This window comes from Zootoca vivipara, chromosome 10 (assembly GCF_963506605.1).
Source record: "Zootoca vivipara chromosome 10, rZooViv1.1, whole genome shotgun sequence".
NCBI lineage: Eukaryota > Metazoa > Chordata > Lepidosauria > Squamata > Lacertidae > Zootoca > Zootoca vivipara.
Window position 1 is genome coordinate 50,759,932 of NC_083285.1, and position 14,122 is coordinate 50,774,053.

Below are 14,122 nucleotides of genomic sequence, written 5' to 3' on the forward strand. Positions count from 1 at the left end.
TGGATTACTATGGTATTTGAGTCCATGTTATTGATTCTGCATTTTGCTGAGGCTTGGGAGTATATTTGCTTTAGAGTTTGTAGGAAATTGGGGCCGGATCTCATGCTATTTAGTACTTCTAGTAGGTATTTCCACTCTAAGCAGTCGAACGCTTTGAGGATGTCTAGTGACATGATTGTTAGTGGGAGTTTAGTTGCCTTGCTATGTTCAATCAGGTTCAGTAGTTTCCTGATAGGGTCTGTAATGTTGCGACCGGGGACGAAGCCAGTCTGGTCTGGGGCTATTAGTTTGGATAGGAATGTTTTTAGGCGGTTGGCCAAGATTGATGTGAATATCTTGTAGTCTTGGTTTATTAGTGAGATCGGGCGGTATGATTCTGCTTTGAGGCTGTCCTTCAGGGGTTTTGGGATGGAGATTATTTTGGAGTGTGTCCAGGTTTGGGGGATGGATTTTCCTTTCATGATGTCGTTAAATAGGCGTGTCATGTACGGCATTAGGGGTTCTTTGAATTTCTTATAGAATTCTGTTGTGAAGCCGTCTGGACCTGGGGCTTTGTGTGGTTTCAGGTTTTTGAGGACTGTGTCTATTTCTTCTGGGGTGATAGGGCTGTCCATGAATTCCTGTTCTTCCTCGGTTAAGGTAGGCATGGTCAGTCCTGCTAGGAATTGTCTGATTTCCTTCTCTGATGGGTTATGGGAGGTGTATAGGATGGAGTAGAATTCTGCAAATTCTGAAGTTATTTCTTTAGGGGAGAATGTTATGTTGCCATCTTTTTTGGTGATGCAGTGTATTCTTGTTTTGAGTGCTTTTTTCCTACATCTGTTCGCTAATAGTCTGGAGTTTTTCCCCCCGTGTTCGTAGAAGCGTTGCTTAGAGTATAAGATGTTGATCATTGTTTTATTGATTTCTAGGGAGTCTATTTCTCTTCTTTTTTGTTCTATAAGTTTAAGTATTTTTTTAGAACCTGTTTGTTTGTAGCGAGATGAGAGAATGTTGATGTCTTGTTCTATCTTATTGATTTTTGAAGAGGTTTGTTTTTTGAGGAGTGCTTTTTCTTTTATGCACACTCCTCTGGTGACCGCTTTCATTGCGTCCCATAAGAGGGGGGTTGATGTATTGTCTACATCGTTTTCCTTGAAGTAGTCCTGGAGAGTTTTTGTGAGCCTCTCTCTAATTTCTTTGTTTGTAGTTAGGATGGGACTGAAGGACCATGATGGGGTGGTTTGCGTTCCCTCTCCTATTCTAATAGTGGCTTCTACTGGGGCGTGGTCTGTGATTTTGATGTTGCTTATGTTTGTTGATTCTACTAGAGGGATCAGGCCCTGTGTGAGCAGAATGCTGTCCAGTCTGGACCTTGTGCCATGGCGTCCAGATTGGAATGTATGAGTGGTGTCTCCTGGGTTTTTTGCACCCCAAATGTCATAGAGACCCCTGTTTTTTAGCATTTTTAGTAATTTATAAGAGTCCCTATTTATTGGGGGAGTTTTTTTGAGGAGGTTTGCCCGTGAGGTTGTAGGGTGAGTGTCTTTCAGGGATATGCCTTTCATATTTAGGTTGAGGTCACCTCCCAGGATTGCTTCCCCTTCCGTGAAGGAGAGGAATTTGTTTAGTGTCTTTTGGAAGAAGTCTAGTTGTTTCGAATTTGGGGCGTATATAGAGCCTATTGTCAGTTTAGTTTTGCCGTCTAGTGCCCCTTTGACAAAGATGAATCTGCCTCTTTTGTCCTTTAGGATTGTTGTGGCTTTAAAGTTTAGGTCTCTACTGAGTATCACTGCTACCCCTCGGGCTTTTCCTGAGCCGTTTGCCACCCACTGTTGACTGAAGCGGGGGTCGTTCAGGAGTTTGCTCCCTTTGGGTGGATTGTGTATTTCTTGTAGAAAGGTGATGTGTGGTTTCATGGAGTTTATGTATGTGGTGATGCGTTTTCTTTTGATGGGGTTTCCCAACCCCCTCACATTTAGTGTAATTGCTTTTAAGTTAGCCATCTTGCTTCTCTGTTGTGTAGGGTGATTACTTGCCAACCCGTCCGGGTCGTCCTGCCTCTCTCCTTGTGTTGTTTGGAGAACCACTGGAGTTGCGCTGACCTAGGGTGTGTTGGGTAGGGGAATAGTGGGGTTGGAGTTAGATTTGGGTTGAGGGGTGGAGGGTAGGTTGTAGAGGGTTTCCTATATGTAGTCATATAGGCGTTTGTTGGGGGAGTTTTGGACCTTTTGGCGATTAGCCGGTTGGTCCTGGGTCTCAGCTGGTGTGTGGGGGCATGTACAAGAACAAGCCGGCCCCCTTGTCTTTTGTGAAGGGAGGTGTCCAGCGAGACGATTTGAGGCGTCTTTGTGACGCCAATGACTTGTATGAGGTTCAAAGGCGATGTTGCCCGTGAAAACAGCAACATCTTTTGGGGTGTGTGTGTATTGGTACGCTCTAGTGCCACCGTTTTGTAGGTTAGGTATCAAATTTTGCCTGATTTTGGGTTGTGTTTTGAACGTTGTACGGGTTGGTTTTTCCTAGTGTGACTGAGGGGGGTAATGAGGGTGTGGGTTGTCGGGTGGTGGGAATGTAGTCGGGGTTGTCTGGACTGGTGTTGGGGGGTTTTCTGTGGGGATGTGGTGTTAGTGGGGGGGGGTGCTGTTGTTAGCTAATTTTGTAGCTTAGGGAGGGAGGGGAGAAGGGAGGGGGAATCACCAGTCCTGCGATTTGGGATGTATTCCGGTTGCTTCATTGGGTGTTGTTGTTGTTGTAGTTGTTGTTCCTCTGTGAAGAGTAGATCTGGGTGATCTTGGTCTGGTTTCTAGTGCTGACTCCTCGGCGGGGTGATTCTGTGCGTGTCCGTCTTTGGTTGTATTGATACGTCTTGTTGGGTCGCTTTCGTTGCCTTCCTTTTCGTTCCACTCTTGTCCATTTGTTTGCTGTTGTTTCATTGCCGTGGTCCTGATCCTGGCTGTTGCTTGGTGAGTCTTCCTGTTGCTCTTCCGGTGGAAGGTCAATTCCGAGGTCTTCCAGTAGTTGCTTGGCTTCTGGTACGTTGGTTGCCATGTGTTGTGTTGTGCTGGTTGTTACGATGAGGCGGAAGGGGAAGCCCCATCGGTATTTGTAACCTGCTTGCAGGATGCGCTGGGTGTATGGGCGTAAGTTTTTCCTCCGTTTTAGGGTGTCTTGTGATAGATCTTGGAAGGCCGATATGTTGTTTCCTTTGTATTGGAGGTTGTTTGAGTTTCTGAGGTTATTCCAAACCTCTTCTTTCTTCCTGTAGCGCGCAAAGCATACGATGATGTCTCTGGGGGGGGAGTCAGCTTTCGGCTTGGCTCGTAGGGCTCTGTGAGCCCTTTCCAGGTCGTGTATCTCGAGCTTCAGACCTGGGATTGTGTTTTTCAGCCAGCCTACAATTAGGTCGGCTGGACTTCTCTCTTCTGCATTTTCGGGGAAGTTGCGAAAGCGGATATTGCAGCGTCTGCTTCGATCTTCCAGGTCCGCTTGTTTGATTCTCATTTCTTCATTTTCTGTTTCCAGTTTGTTCAGTTTTTCTTTCATGAGTGTGTTTTCCTCCTGGTACTGTTCTATTATTCTCTCCTGCGATTGATTTTTGTTCTCTAGGTCTATCACTTTGGAGGTCAGCTCATTGATAAGAGCCTTCAGGGGGGTCACTGCGGTTTCTACTGCGGCTTGCAGTGCTGTTTTTAGTCTCTTTTCCATTTCTATCATTTCTTCTCTCATTTCATTTAGCGTTGCTGGGTGATCGGTTCCTTGGTGGGGTTGTGCGGCTTCGGCATGATTCGCCATCTCTTTGGTTGATGTCTCCTCGGTCTCTTTGCTGGTTTTGGTTTGGGGCTTGAGGTCTGCTTGGTTTCTTTTTGTGGTGTGATGTGTTGTGGTCAAGACTTGTGGCGTTGGTGGGTTTTGTTGTTGTTGTTGTTGAGTTGGTCAGGCGATGTTGATTGGTGGCTTTGGCAGAGCGTTTGGTTTAGGCAGCCATTTGAGTTACTTCCTGGCTGTGGCTTAGGAACTGCTTTAAGGTTTCTGTGTTCGTCTCAGTAGCGTCGCCGGGTTGGGGGGCGAGTAACTGGACTGATGGTGGTTAAAGTAGAGTGAGATGAGATGGAGGCGGAAAGAGAGTGAGGGAGAGGGAGAGAGAGGAAAAGGAGAGAGGAATAAGGAGGGGAAAAGGAACGAAGGAGGGAGGGAAGGAAGGGAGGAAGGAAGGAAAGAAAGAAGGAGGGAAAGAAAAGGAGAGGAGAAGATAGGGGTGGAAGGAAGGGAGAGGGTTTAGGCAGCGTTTTGTTGTTGTTGTTTTTAAGTTTAGTTGTTTTTTAGTTGGTTTTCCTCTTTTTTCCTCTTGGTTGGTGTAGGGGGTGGGGGAAGTGAATAAAGGAAAAGAGAGTGAAGATTATACAGGGGAAGGGAGAGGGAAGGAGAAGAGCAGGGGGACAACTGAGCAGGCAAATATGCTGTTGATATGGATAAGATCTGGATGCGGGGAGGGGGTTAGAGGAGGGAAATATGTGTATGTGGGATTAAGTAAAATGAAGTAAAGTAAGCGTTAAAAAAGATGAAAGAAGAGTCTGGATAGATAACACTTTAAAAAATGAGATGAAAATAAGGTAAAAGATAAAATAAAATGAGGGTGAGGATAGGAGTACCAATATGTAAGAGGGAAAATAGAGAGCCAGGGGACGTGGTGTCCTCCCAGGGGGTGGCTTTTTCTTGGTGCGCCAGTGGTTGCGGAGGTAGGCCTAGGCTGGGCCAGCTATTTTATGTGCCCTTCTTCTGCCTCTTTCTCCTCTTCCTCTCCTCTCCCCCCTCTCCCTCCTTCCCACTTGGTAGCTGTGGTTCTGGAGTATAGGTTTGGGTTTTCACCTGGGGGGGGGGAGCAGTGCGATGGAGGCCTTGGTGGTGGTAGCAGCGACTATGGCCGTAGGGGGTAGGGGGGTTTCCGGGGGGGGGGTTCTTCCCCCTCGTTTGGCTTGTGGGTGGCGAGGGGTCCTCTTCTCCCTTTTCCCTTCCCCCCCCTCTCTCCTCTCCCTTCACCTTTCTGTTTCTTCCTCCTTGGGGTTTGATGCGGTGGCGGCGGCAGCGACGATGGGGGTGGTGTGCTCTTCTGCTTCTGGCGCGCCGGTGCCTAGCAAGGCTCCCCGTTGCGGCGGCGCAGAAGCTATTGGGTCAGGGCCTTTCTCTCCGGGGGGGGGTCTTTCTCCTTCTTCTCCCCCTCTGGGGTGTCTGATGTAGCGGTGGCAGTGGCCGCGGCCGTGAGGCAGGCCCTCTCCGGGTCGCCACGTGGAGGGCGGTCAGAGGCCTCGGGGTCTCCGGATCTCGCCCGGTTGCTGGTCTGGAGCTCCCGACTGGAGCTCCCGTCTTCGGCCCGGCAGGCCCGCGGGGGAGCCTCAGCGGCTCTCCGCTCGATCCGCCGGGTGTCTCCGACACCCGCGCGGCTGTTGCTGGGGCCGTGGGTGATCGCGGCCGTCGCCGCGTTGGAGCTTTGTTGGGCCGCCGGCCGGGCGCCCTCAGCTTCGGTCCGGTGGGGTCGCCGGGGGGCCTCCAGCGGCTCCCCGGTTGCTCCACCAGGCTCTCCGGGCGCCCGTGCAACGGCGGCGGCTATCTCGGCGGTTTTTGAGGTCCGGGGGCTGGCCAGGCGGCACGGGCAGGCTGATTGCTCTCAGGAGCTATGCGTTGCCGTGCCGCTCGCCATCTTGGCTCGCCGGAAGTCCCCCCATTCCTAAGATAGTTAGGAACTCCAGATGTTTTGGTCTACAACTCCCATGATCCCTAGCTAAAAGGACCAGTGGTCGGGGAAGATGGGAATTGTAGTCCAAAACATCTGGAGGGCTGAAGTTTGGGGGTGCCCGAGTTAGGATGTAATAGGGGGCAGGAAACATTCTGCCTGAGCTCTTCACAGACTTCCTTAGGGATGATATTCTGCAAAGCAGGTGCCACAAATGGAAAGGCCCTGTTTCTTATACCCACCCAACTTCAGACTTTGACCACTGTTGTCACTCAAGTGTGCGGGGAGGCAGCTCTCAGGGCACAGAATACGGAGGCTCTAATATTTTCTAGAGGCAAGTCCTTGCATTTTGATGGTGGCGGTGTTTTATAGCTAATAACAATGAGAATAATGCATTACCTTGAGCTAAAAGTATCATTCCTGGGATGATGATGAGACTGAGAGCTACCAACTTGACGATGGACAAGAAGGTCAGAAGCCTGGCACTCCAGCTGACGCTCCAAGAGTTCAGGATTAGGACAATGTCTGGATTGGAGAGGGTAAAAAAGGCATTTGATCTGCACGCTGGGACTATCTAGTTCAGCTGATGAATTCAGAATACGAAATTAATAATAAGACTCCCATTGATTTGACTGAATCGGATCCCAAGGAAATAAATGGGGCACAGTTCCTGCTTCGTACTTACAGTAACCAAGAAGAGCAACAAGTTTCACTGCCAGAAGTGGAGCACCACAGGGTGCAAAAAAAGGGTCCAGGATGTAGCGTCCAAATGCCAGGGAAACAACTGCACTGTTGGCTGGCCTGGAAGGGAAAAATGGCTTATGCATTCTGTGACAAGACCTCAATAAAACTCTTATTTTTCCATGCAAAGATGCCACTTTCCTGCAAAGTCATGGAAACTGGGCAGTCGGCTTATTTAAACTGTTTTCTGTGTCCCCTGGAAATTGCTCAGGAGGGAACATGTCCCTAGGGCTGAAAAGAGTTCTCCGCCCCTGGCCTAGCTCACCTGGGCTGCTATTCCTGATGGGCCAAGCTGACACAACTCAGAGAAAGGCGGGACACAAACTTCAGTTAGTTATGAACAGCTGCCATTCACCCAGAAATATCAGATGGCCATTTGCCTGGACTGCCTTTAATATCTGCTTCTTTACACGCGCAGTTTCTCTCACTGACATTTAAAGGCAAAGATTATATACACAACTGCGCCACACATGGTTCTGAGCATTCCGACCTCACCTTTAAGTTTATAGCAGGTTGCAGATGGAAAAGCTTACCTTATAGCAAAGTATTCTGCCCATAGGAACAAGAACCCTGGCAGAGGGCCCAGGGTCTCCAAGATATAGATGTAATGGGCTCCAGACTTTGTGATCCGGGTGCCAAGTTCAGCATAACACAGAGCACCTGGAAGTGTTCAGGTAGGAAAGAGCGTAAGCAAACCACCCTAAAGAGTTTTCCTTCACTTCACACATTGACAGGCTATTGGTATCCTGTGATGCTGTGTCCATGACAGAGAAAAACAGGACCCTCATGAAAATCCTCACTTAAAGTCACTCAGATTGCAAAACCTTCTGCAGTGGATAAAGCACTAGACCAGGGGTAAGTAACCTTTTTCAGCCGTGGGCCGGTCCACCGGCCCTTAGACCATGTGGTGGGCCAGACTATATTTTGAAAAACACACACAAATGAACGAATTCCTGTGCCCCACAAATAACCCAGAGATGCATTTTAAATAAAAGCACATATTCTGCTCATGTAAAAACACGCTGATTCCCGGACCGTCCGTGGGCTGGACTGAGAAAGCGATTGGACCGGATCCGGCCCACGGGCCTTAGGTTCAAGTCCCTGCTTCATTTGTGACCATTAATGTTAAAAATCCAGCACACAGAAGATTTCTGTGGTGCCCCTTTCCCCTTGATGCCCTAAGCACAGACTTATTTTGCTTAGTGGTTAATCCAGCTCTGAGATGTTCCCACCGCTATCCCTGTGTATCAGTAGAAGATGCACAGAGAGAGCTGTCATTCTGAGGTTTCACTTCAAGTGCCTCTGAACCCTTTTTATTCAGACGTAAGTTCTGTTGAGTTCAAAGGACCTTGCTCCCTAGTCATCTCTAATTACTGCAGTGGTGAAGAGTCAATCTGCATACATTTGCAGAATGGCTGCAGAATGGGTTTTTTAGGGTGGGGGTGGGGTCTCCCATTGCCATTTAACACCAACCTTTCCATTCCTCTGCCCTTGTTCTCACTCCTGCAACTGCATATACTTGACCATTGGGGATCACACTTCATGCATCTGATGAAGGAGGCTGGAGTCCATGGGTAGACAAACTAAGGGCTGGGGGCTGGATCCGGCCCAATCACCTCCTAAATCTGGCCTGCAGACAGTCCGGGAATCAGCATGTTTTTACATGAGTAGAATGTGTGCTTTTATTTAAAATGCATCTCTGGGTTATTTGTGGGGCATAGGAATTTGTTCATTTTCTCTCTCTCCAAAATATAGTCCAGCCCCTGCACAAGGTCTGAGGGACAGTGGACCGTTCCCCTTCTGAAAAAGTTTGCTAACCCCTGCTCTAGTCTTTTAAAATGTGTTGAGGGTGTTATTGGGTTGCTTTTGATTTTATTTTGATTGCGTATTTTGCGTTTTTATATTGTGATTTTATCTTGTGAATTGCTCTGAGACCTGCAGGTATAGGGCAGTATAGAAAGAAAGAAAGAAAAAGAAAGAAAGAAAGAAAGAAAGGAGGGAGGGAGGGAGGGAGGGAGGGAGGGAGGGAGGGAGGGAGGAAGGAAGGAAGGAAGGAAGGAAGGAAGGAAGGAAGGAAGGAAGGAAGGTTGGCAAAGGCAATAATAAAAACCCGTTCGTCTTCAAGGTGCCACAAGATTCTTTGGCATTTCTGCTCCCTAGTACACCTGCTAAGGATTGCAGCCTTCAGAGTGTCAGAGAGCTACTGAAACTAGGGAAACCAGAATGACCCATATATATCAGCATTAAGTGTTTGTGCAACCATTTCACCCACCCATGGAAATTATGACATTAGGAATGATCCATATTGACAACCTGAACTTGAACCTGGAGGCTGTGAAAAACCCATGACGACTCCATATGTGCACCCACAATGGAACCATATGGTCAAAAAACAGCTTTCTTAGATTTTTAGCCTGGGTTATTTTTATCCAAAACTTCAGCTGGCAAACTTTCATGTTTTGAGGCCATTCAGATAGAATCACAACCCCCTGTATTTATCATTGGAGAACACTTCCATTGAAAGTTGATATTTTTTTAAAACAGGGTAATACTATACATGTCTATTGAAAAGTAAACCCCATTGATACCCTGGAAATTAAGTATATGATTGTAGCCTTCGCTTCCAATTTCTTGTGGGGCAGATGGGAGGAGGGCTCCATTTTCGCTCTCATAGTTTACTCTCAGTTCTTTTTGATGAAAAAGTGCTTTTAAAAAGCCACTGGGTAGGGGAAAAACAAAAATAAAAAAAATCCTTCCAGTAGCACCTTAGAGACCAGTTAAGTTTGTCATAGGTATGAGCTTTCGTGTGCATGCACACTTCTTCAGATACCATGCATGCACACGAAAGCTCACACCAATGACAAACTTAGTTGGTCTCTAAGGTGCTACTGGAAGGATTTTTTTATTTTTGTTTTGACTACGTCAGACCAACACAGCTACCTACCTGTAACTGGGTAGGGTGTTTGTTTGTTTTTGCAAAACACCAGCATGACTAGCAATCTATCTCCTCTTTTCTTTGTGGGCCGTTTTCCACACAGGTTGTGTGTGATGCCATGGTTAGTGTGTTGGACTAGAACCAGCTTTACCAGAAGTTTGCTGGGTGACTTCGTCCAATCACTCTCTCAGATCAAACTACAGTGGTGCCTTGCTCAACGAATGCCCTGCTTAACGAAATTTCCACTTAACGAAATGTTTTTTCTAGCGGAGGTTGCCTCGCTAGACAAATTCGTTTTATGAAAAATTCATCTAGCGAATTGTGGTTTCCCATAGGAATGCATTGAAATTCAATTAATGCGTTCCTAGGGGCAAAAAAAAAAATCCAAAAAAAATCAATGCATTCCTATGGGATTCGCTAGACGAATTTTTCGTTATAAGAAAAGACCCGTGGAACGAATTAAATTCGTCTAGCGAGGCACCACTGTACCTCGCAGAATTGTTGTGAGGATCGAATGGGCAGGATAAGAACCATATGCATATGTTATTTGGGAAGGGTTGGGTGAAAATCTAAAATAATATGTTATATTCCCTTTTGCAGAGGAGGGGCCATGGCTGTGTACAAATCATATATTTAAAGCACATCAATCCAATCCCCTCCCCACAAAAATCCTCGGAACTGTTGTTTATATCCTCACAGAACTAGAGTTCCCATGATTTGGAGGAGGGGGGAAGCCATGTGATTTAAATACACTTTAAACGAATGTTATGTACACAGGCACGCATTCTGAAGACAGAGGTCCCATGTTCAATCCTTGGCATCTTCAGTTAAGAAAGGATGAGGTGGCAGATACTAGGGACATTTGAGCTGACGGGTGTGGTTTTGTAATTAAAAGACCCCATAGAAACCACATCGCTCTGTAGTAGGAATGGGGGACCTCTGGCCCTCCAGATGTTGCGGGACTTAAACTCCTCTCGGTCCAGCCAGCATGGCCAAAGGTCCAGAGCTGATGGGAGTTGTCGTCGGGCAATAGCTGGGGAGTCACAGGTTCCTCCCCCTTGCTGTGTAAGTATCACATCGGGCTTGCAGATGGAGAGGGTACATGCCCCTCTTAGACTTCCCAGGTGGGATAGCTGAAATACATAAGATTCATAGAACCATAGAACTGTTGGAAGGGACCACAAGGCTCATCGGGTCCAACCCCCTGCAATGCAGGAATCTTTTGCCCAACATGGGGCTCGAACCCACGACCCTGAGACGAAGAGTCTCATGCTCTACCAACTGAGCTATCCAGGATGTAGGAGCCGGAGATACAAGAGCCTGTTAGGAAGGCTGCTGTTTGGGAATCTTAGAGGTCAAGGGCTTTGAAATGGCCTTCCGAGTTTCATCATGCAATGGGGTGGTGGTGGTTTTTTTTGCCTCTTTCACAGGGTTCTGATAAGATCCTAATTTGGATTAGTTACACATTAACTCCATGTGGCTTTGTGAGCGCCTGCTCCAAGTTCAAGGCAGAAACAAAGGCTCACAGCATTGCAGGTGCAATGGAGGTGTCATGGGACCAGGGGATGTTCAGTTACATCAGGTGCCCAAGTACATCTCAGAAAACAGATATGGCAGGATTGGAGTGTGTACAGAAAAGGGCACAGCTCAGGGGCAGAGCAGTTGCCTTGCCAACAAAAGGTCCCAGGTTCAGTTCCTGGCAGCTCCAGGTAGGGCTTGCCTGAATTCCTGGAGAGCTGCTGCCAATCAGTGTGGACAATACTGAGCTGGATGGATTAGTGGTCCCGCTCAGTATGAGGAAGCTTCTTATGTTATTGTCTCCCCTTCTTTAACCCCGAGTCAAGACGCAACTGGGCAACAAACATGGATTCTATGGGCAAGAGACTGGTACTGATGAACTGGAACAGAGCTTCCCAAACTTGGGTCTCTGGACTGTTTTTGGACTACCACTTCCATCATCCCTGAGTCTGACCACGGTTCTTGCTAGCTAGGGATGATGGGAGTTGTAGTCCAAAAACAGCTGGAGACCCCAGTTTGGGAAACACTGAACTGGAAGAAGAATAAAGATATGGTCTCCTTTAATCAATGGGCTGATGACAAGACAACACTTGCAGCGTATGAACAAATTGCTTATAGATGCAGACCTTGTTTGGACAAATAATATTGACATTTGGAACGAGCTTATACTGCATATAGTATTTTACTGATAATCATATATGTATTATGACAATATAATTATTTATACTACATATACAGTGGAACCTCGGCTCCCGAACACCTTGGGAGCGGAACGTTCTGGCTCCCAAACGAACAAAAACCAGAAGTTATTGTTCTGGTTTTCAAATGTTCTTTGGAAAATGAACACCTGGTGTGGATTCTGATTGGCTGCCAGAAGCTGCTGCAGCCAATCACAAGCTGTGCCTTGGTTCCCAAACTGTTTCGGGAATTCAACAGACTCCTGGAACGGATTACGTTCAGGAACCAAGGTTCCACTGTATATGTTACTGATTATATATAATGTACTATACTATATCTTTTTATTATATTTTTGCACTTTCTCTCTCTTTTTCCTTTTGCTCCTTTATTTTCTATAACGGAAATTCACACACACACACACACACACACACACACACACACACACAACCATGAGTCAGAATGTTGTCTCAGTTCTGGATCCTGGGCTAATATGGATTTCATTACTGCAGCTACCAATTCGTTAAGTGATGGGGTGGAACACGGTCCCAATAGGGTTTCTCATCCTCCGAGAGCTGAAAACGGAGAGGAAAGAAACTCACCACGCACCAAACATAGAGAGGATGCCACAGGCAAACCAGACGACTAAGGAGAGGCCCACATTGCCGGAGTTCTTCAGCACCCCTTGGGGAGAGATGAATATTCCGCTGCCTATCATGCTCCCTATGAGCAGTGAGAAAGCCCTCAAGAGGGTGATCTTCTTCCTCAGAAAGACAGCCTCCTCGTTCTTCTTCAATTTCCCCATGGCCTGTGTGGAAGAGCCTTCAGGTGTCAAAGGTTTGTGATGCAGAGGTGTGACTCGAATCACCTTAGAGTTGCTTCCTGATCCCTCAAATCAGCCTGTCTTTAAAATAAAAGAAGAGCATTTTCAAAGAGGCCCTTAAAGGTTGGGACGGGATGTTATGAAGCAAGCACACAGCTCTCAAACCTTTATTTGCATTAATGTGGGAGCAGAGCGCCACTTTCAGGGGGATTATCTGCCACGGAGGATGCTTAACCCTTTCCCCAACCCAGTTCTAAAAATGGGTGGACGATGAGCCTCCCTAGCTCAGTATTGTCTACATTAACTGGCAGCAGCTCTCCGGGCTCTAAGGCGTGAGACTGTCCTAGCCCTTCCCCTCCAGTTATCCATCTTTCTTCCTCACCTGGAAACAAATTATATCCTCCGGGTGTTTTAAACATGAGTGTTCCTCCCCCCCCCCAGCCCCATTTCCCTTTAAACATGTGTTTAAGCACATGCATATGCTTTTAAAATTATTGCATATTAAGCACCGCAAACATTTTTATGGTGCTTTGTAAAGTACCCAAGCACCAGGTGGCTGGGGGAACATTGCACACATAAAGTAGTTGTTTCTAGCTTTTTGTCGGTTAAAATGTTGCACCTCACATCTTGTGTGTGCCGATTCTTTTTAAAAACAAAAAACAAAAAAACAACAACGCCAACACCACCACCAAGACATTCACACATTTAAATGCAATATTTATACATCAAATTATCAGCCAGTAATTCATTCTCATTATGTACCACTATGAATAGGAAAGGACACAGCCAATACATCCATTCATCAAGGCTGAATGGATGTCACAGTTAATAAGAAGTATATTGCTTCCTCTTACAGTCTCTCTGTATATAGAACTCCGGAAAGTAATAAAGGAAGCCCATTTATCTTTTTTTTTTTTTAGTTGATTTTCTGCTCCCCTTCATTTATAATGAAGTAACTTGTAAGATTAGGCGCGATGGCTGTAGTCAATAAATTGATGAGTGTCATTCTGCAGACACAGTCCAGCACACTGAAGCCCAGAGAAATAAATCAGTTCTGTGCTGGGTTAGGACCACTGTGTATCACTCAGTTTCCTAATGCTTGCAATTGTTGCAGCAATAAAACAAAATGAAATAATCATAGCATTGTAGAGTTGGGAGGGACCCCAGAAGTCATCTAGTCCACCTCCCTGGAGGTAGAAAATAATAATTGATACTAGTATCCCCTCAACGCTTATTGCTATTTTCATGAACATTAGTCTAATAATAATAATAATAATAATAATAATAATAATAATAATAATAATAATTTTATTTATACCCCGCCCTTCCCAGTCAAGACCGGGCTCAAGGCGGTTAACAACAAAAATATCAAAGCAAGCATAAAAGAAACAATTCAATTAAAATGCAGATTAAATACAATGTTAAAATTCAATTTTAAAATTAGGAATCTACGAGTGCAACCTCATTTAAATATATGTAGGATAAAGCCAAGTGGAACAGCTCTGTCTTGCAGGCCCTACGAAAAGATGACAACTCCCGCTGGGCCCTAGTCTCCTGAGAGAGAGCGTTCCACCAGATCGGGGCTAGTACTGAGAAGGCCCTGGCCCTGGTTGAGGCCAGTCTAACCACCTTGTGACTCGGGATCTCCAGTATGTTATTATTTGTGGACCTTAATGTCCTCTGCGGGGCATACCGGGAGAGGCGGTCCCGTAGGTACGAG

The 14,122-nt window shown here is 46.5% G+C and overlaps 1 protein-coding gene across 10 annotated transcripts in view; it reads right to left on the reverse strand.

Moving 5' to 3' along the window:
• The window catches only part of LOC118091309 (cystine/glutamate transporter-like), a 43,329-nt gene that overhangs the window by 17,822 nt on the left and 11,385 nt on the right, over positions 1-14,122 (reverse strand). For all 10 annotated transcript variants that reach the window (XM_035128155.2, XM_035128156.2, XM_060279926.1 and 7 more), the window contains 4 exons: positions 12,189-12,483; positions 6,985-7,111; positions 6,396-6,511; positions 6,110-6,235 (listed from right to left, as the gene is read on the reverse strand). In XM_035128155.2, coding sequence (XP_034984046.2) covers positions 6,110-6,235; positions 6,396-6,511; positions 6,985-7,111; positions 12,189-12,384 — 565 coding nt within the window. In that variant the 5' untranslated portion in view covers positions 12,385-12,483. The remainder of the gene's footprint in view (positions 1-6,109; positions 6,236-6,395; positions 6,512-6,984; positions 7,112-12,188; positions 12,484-14,122) is intronic.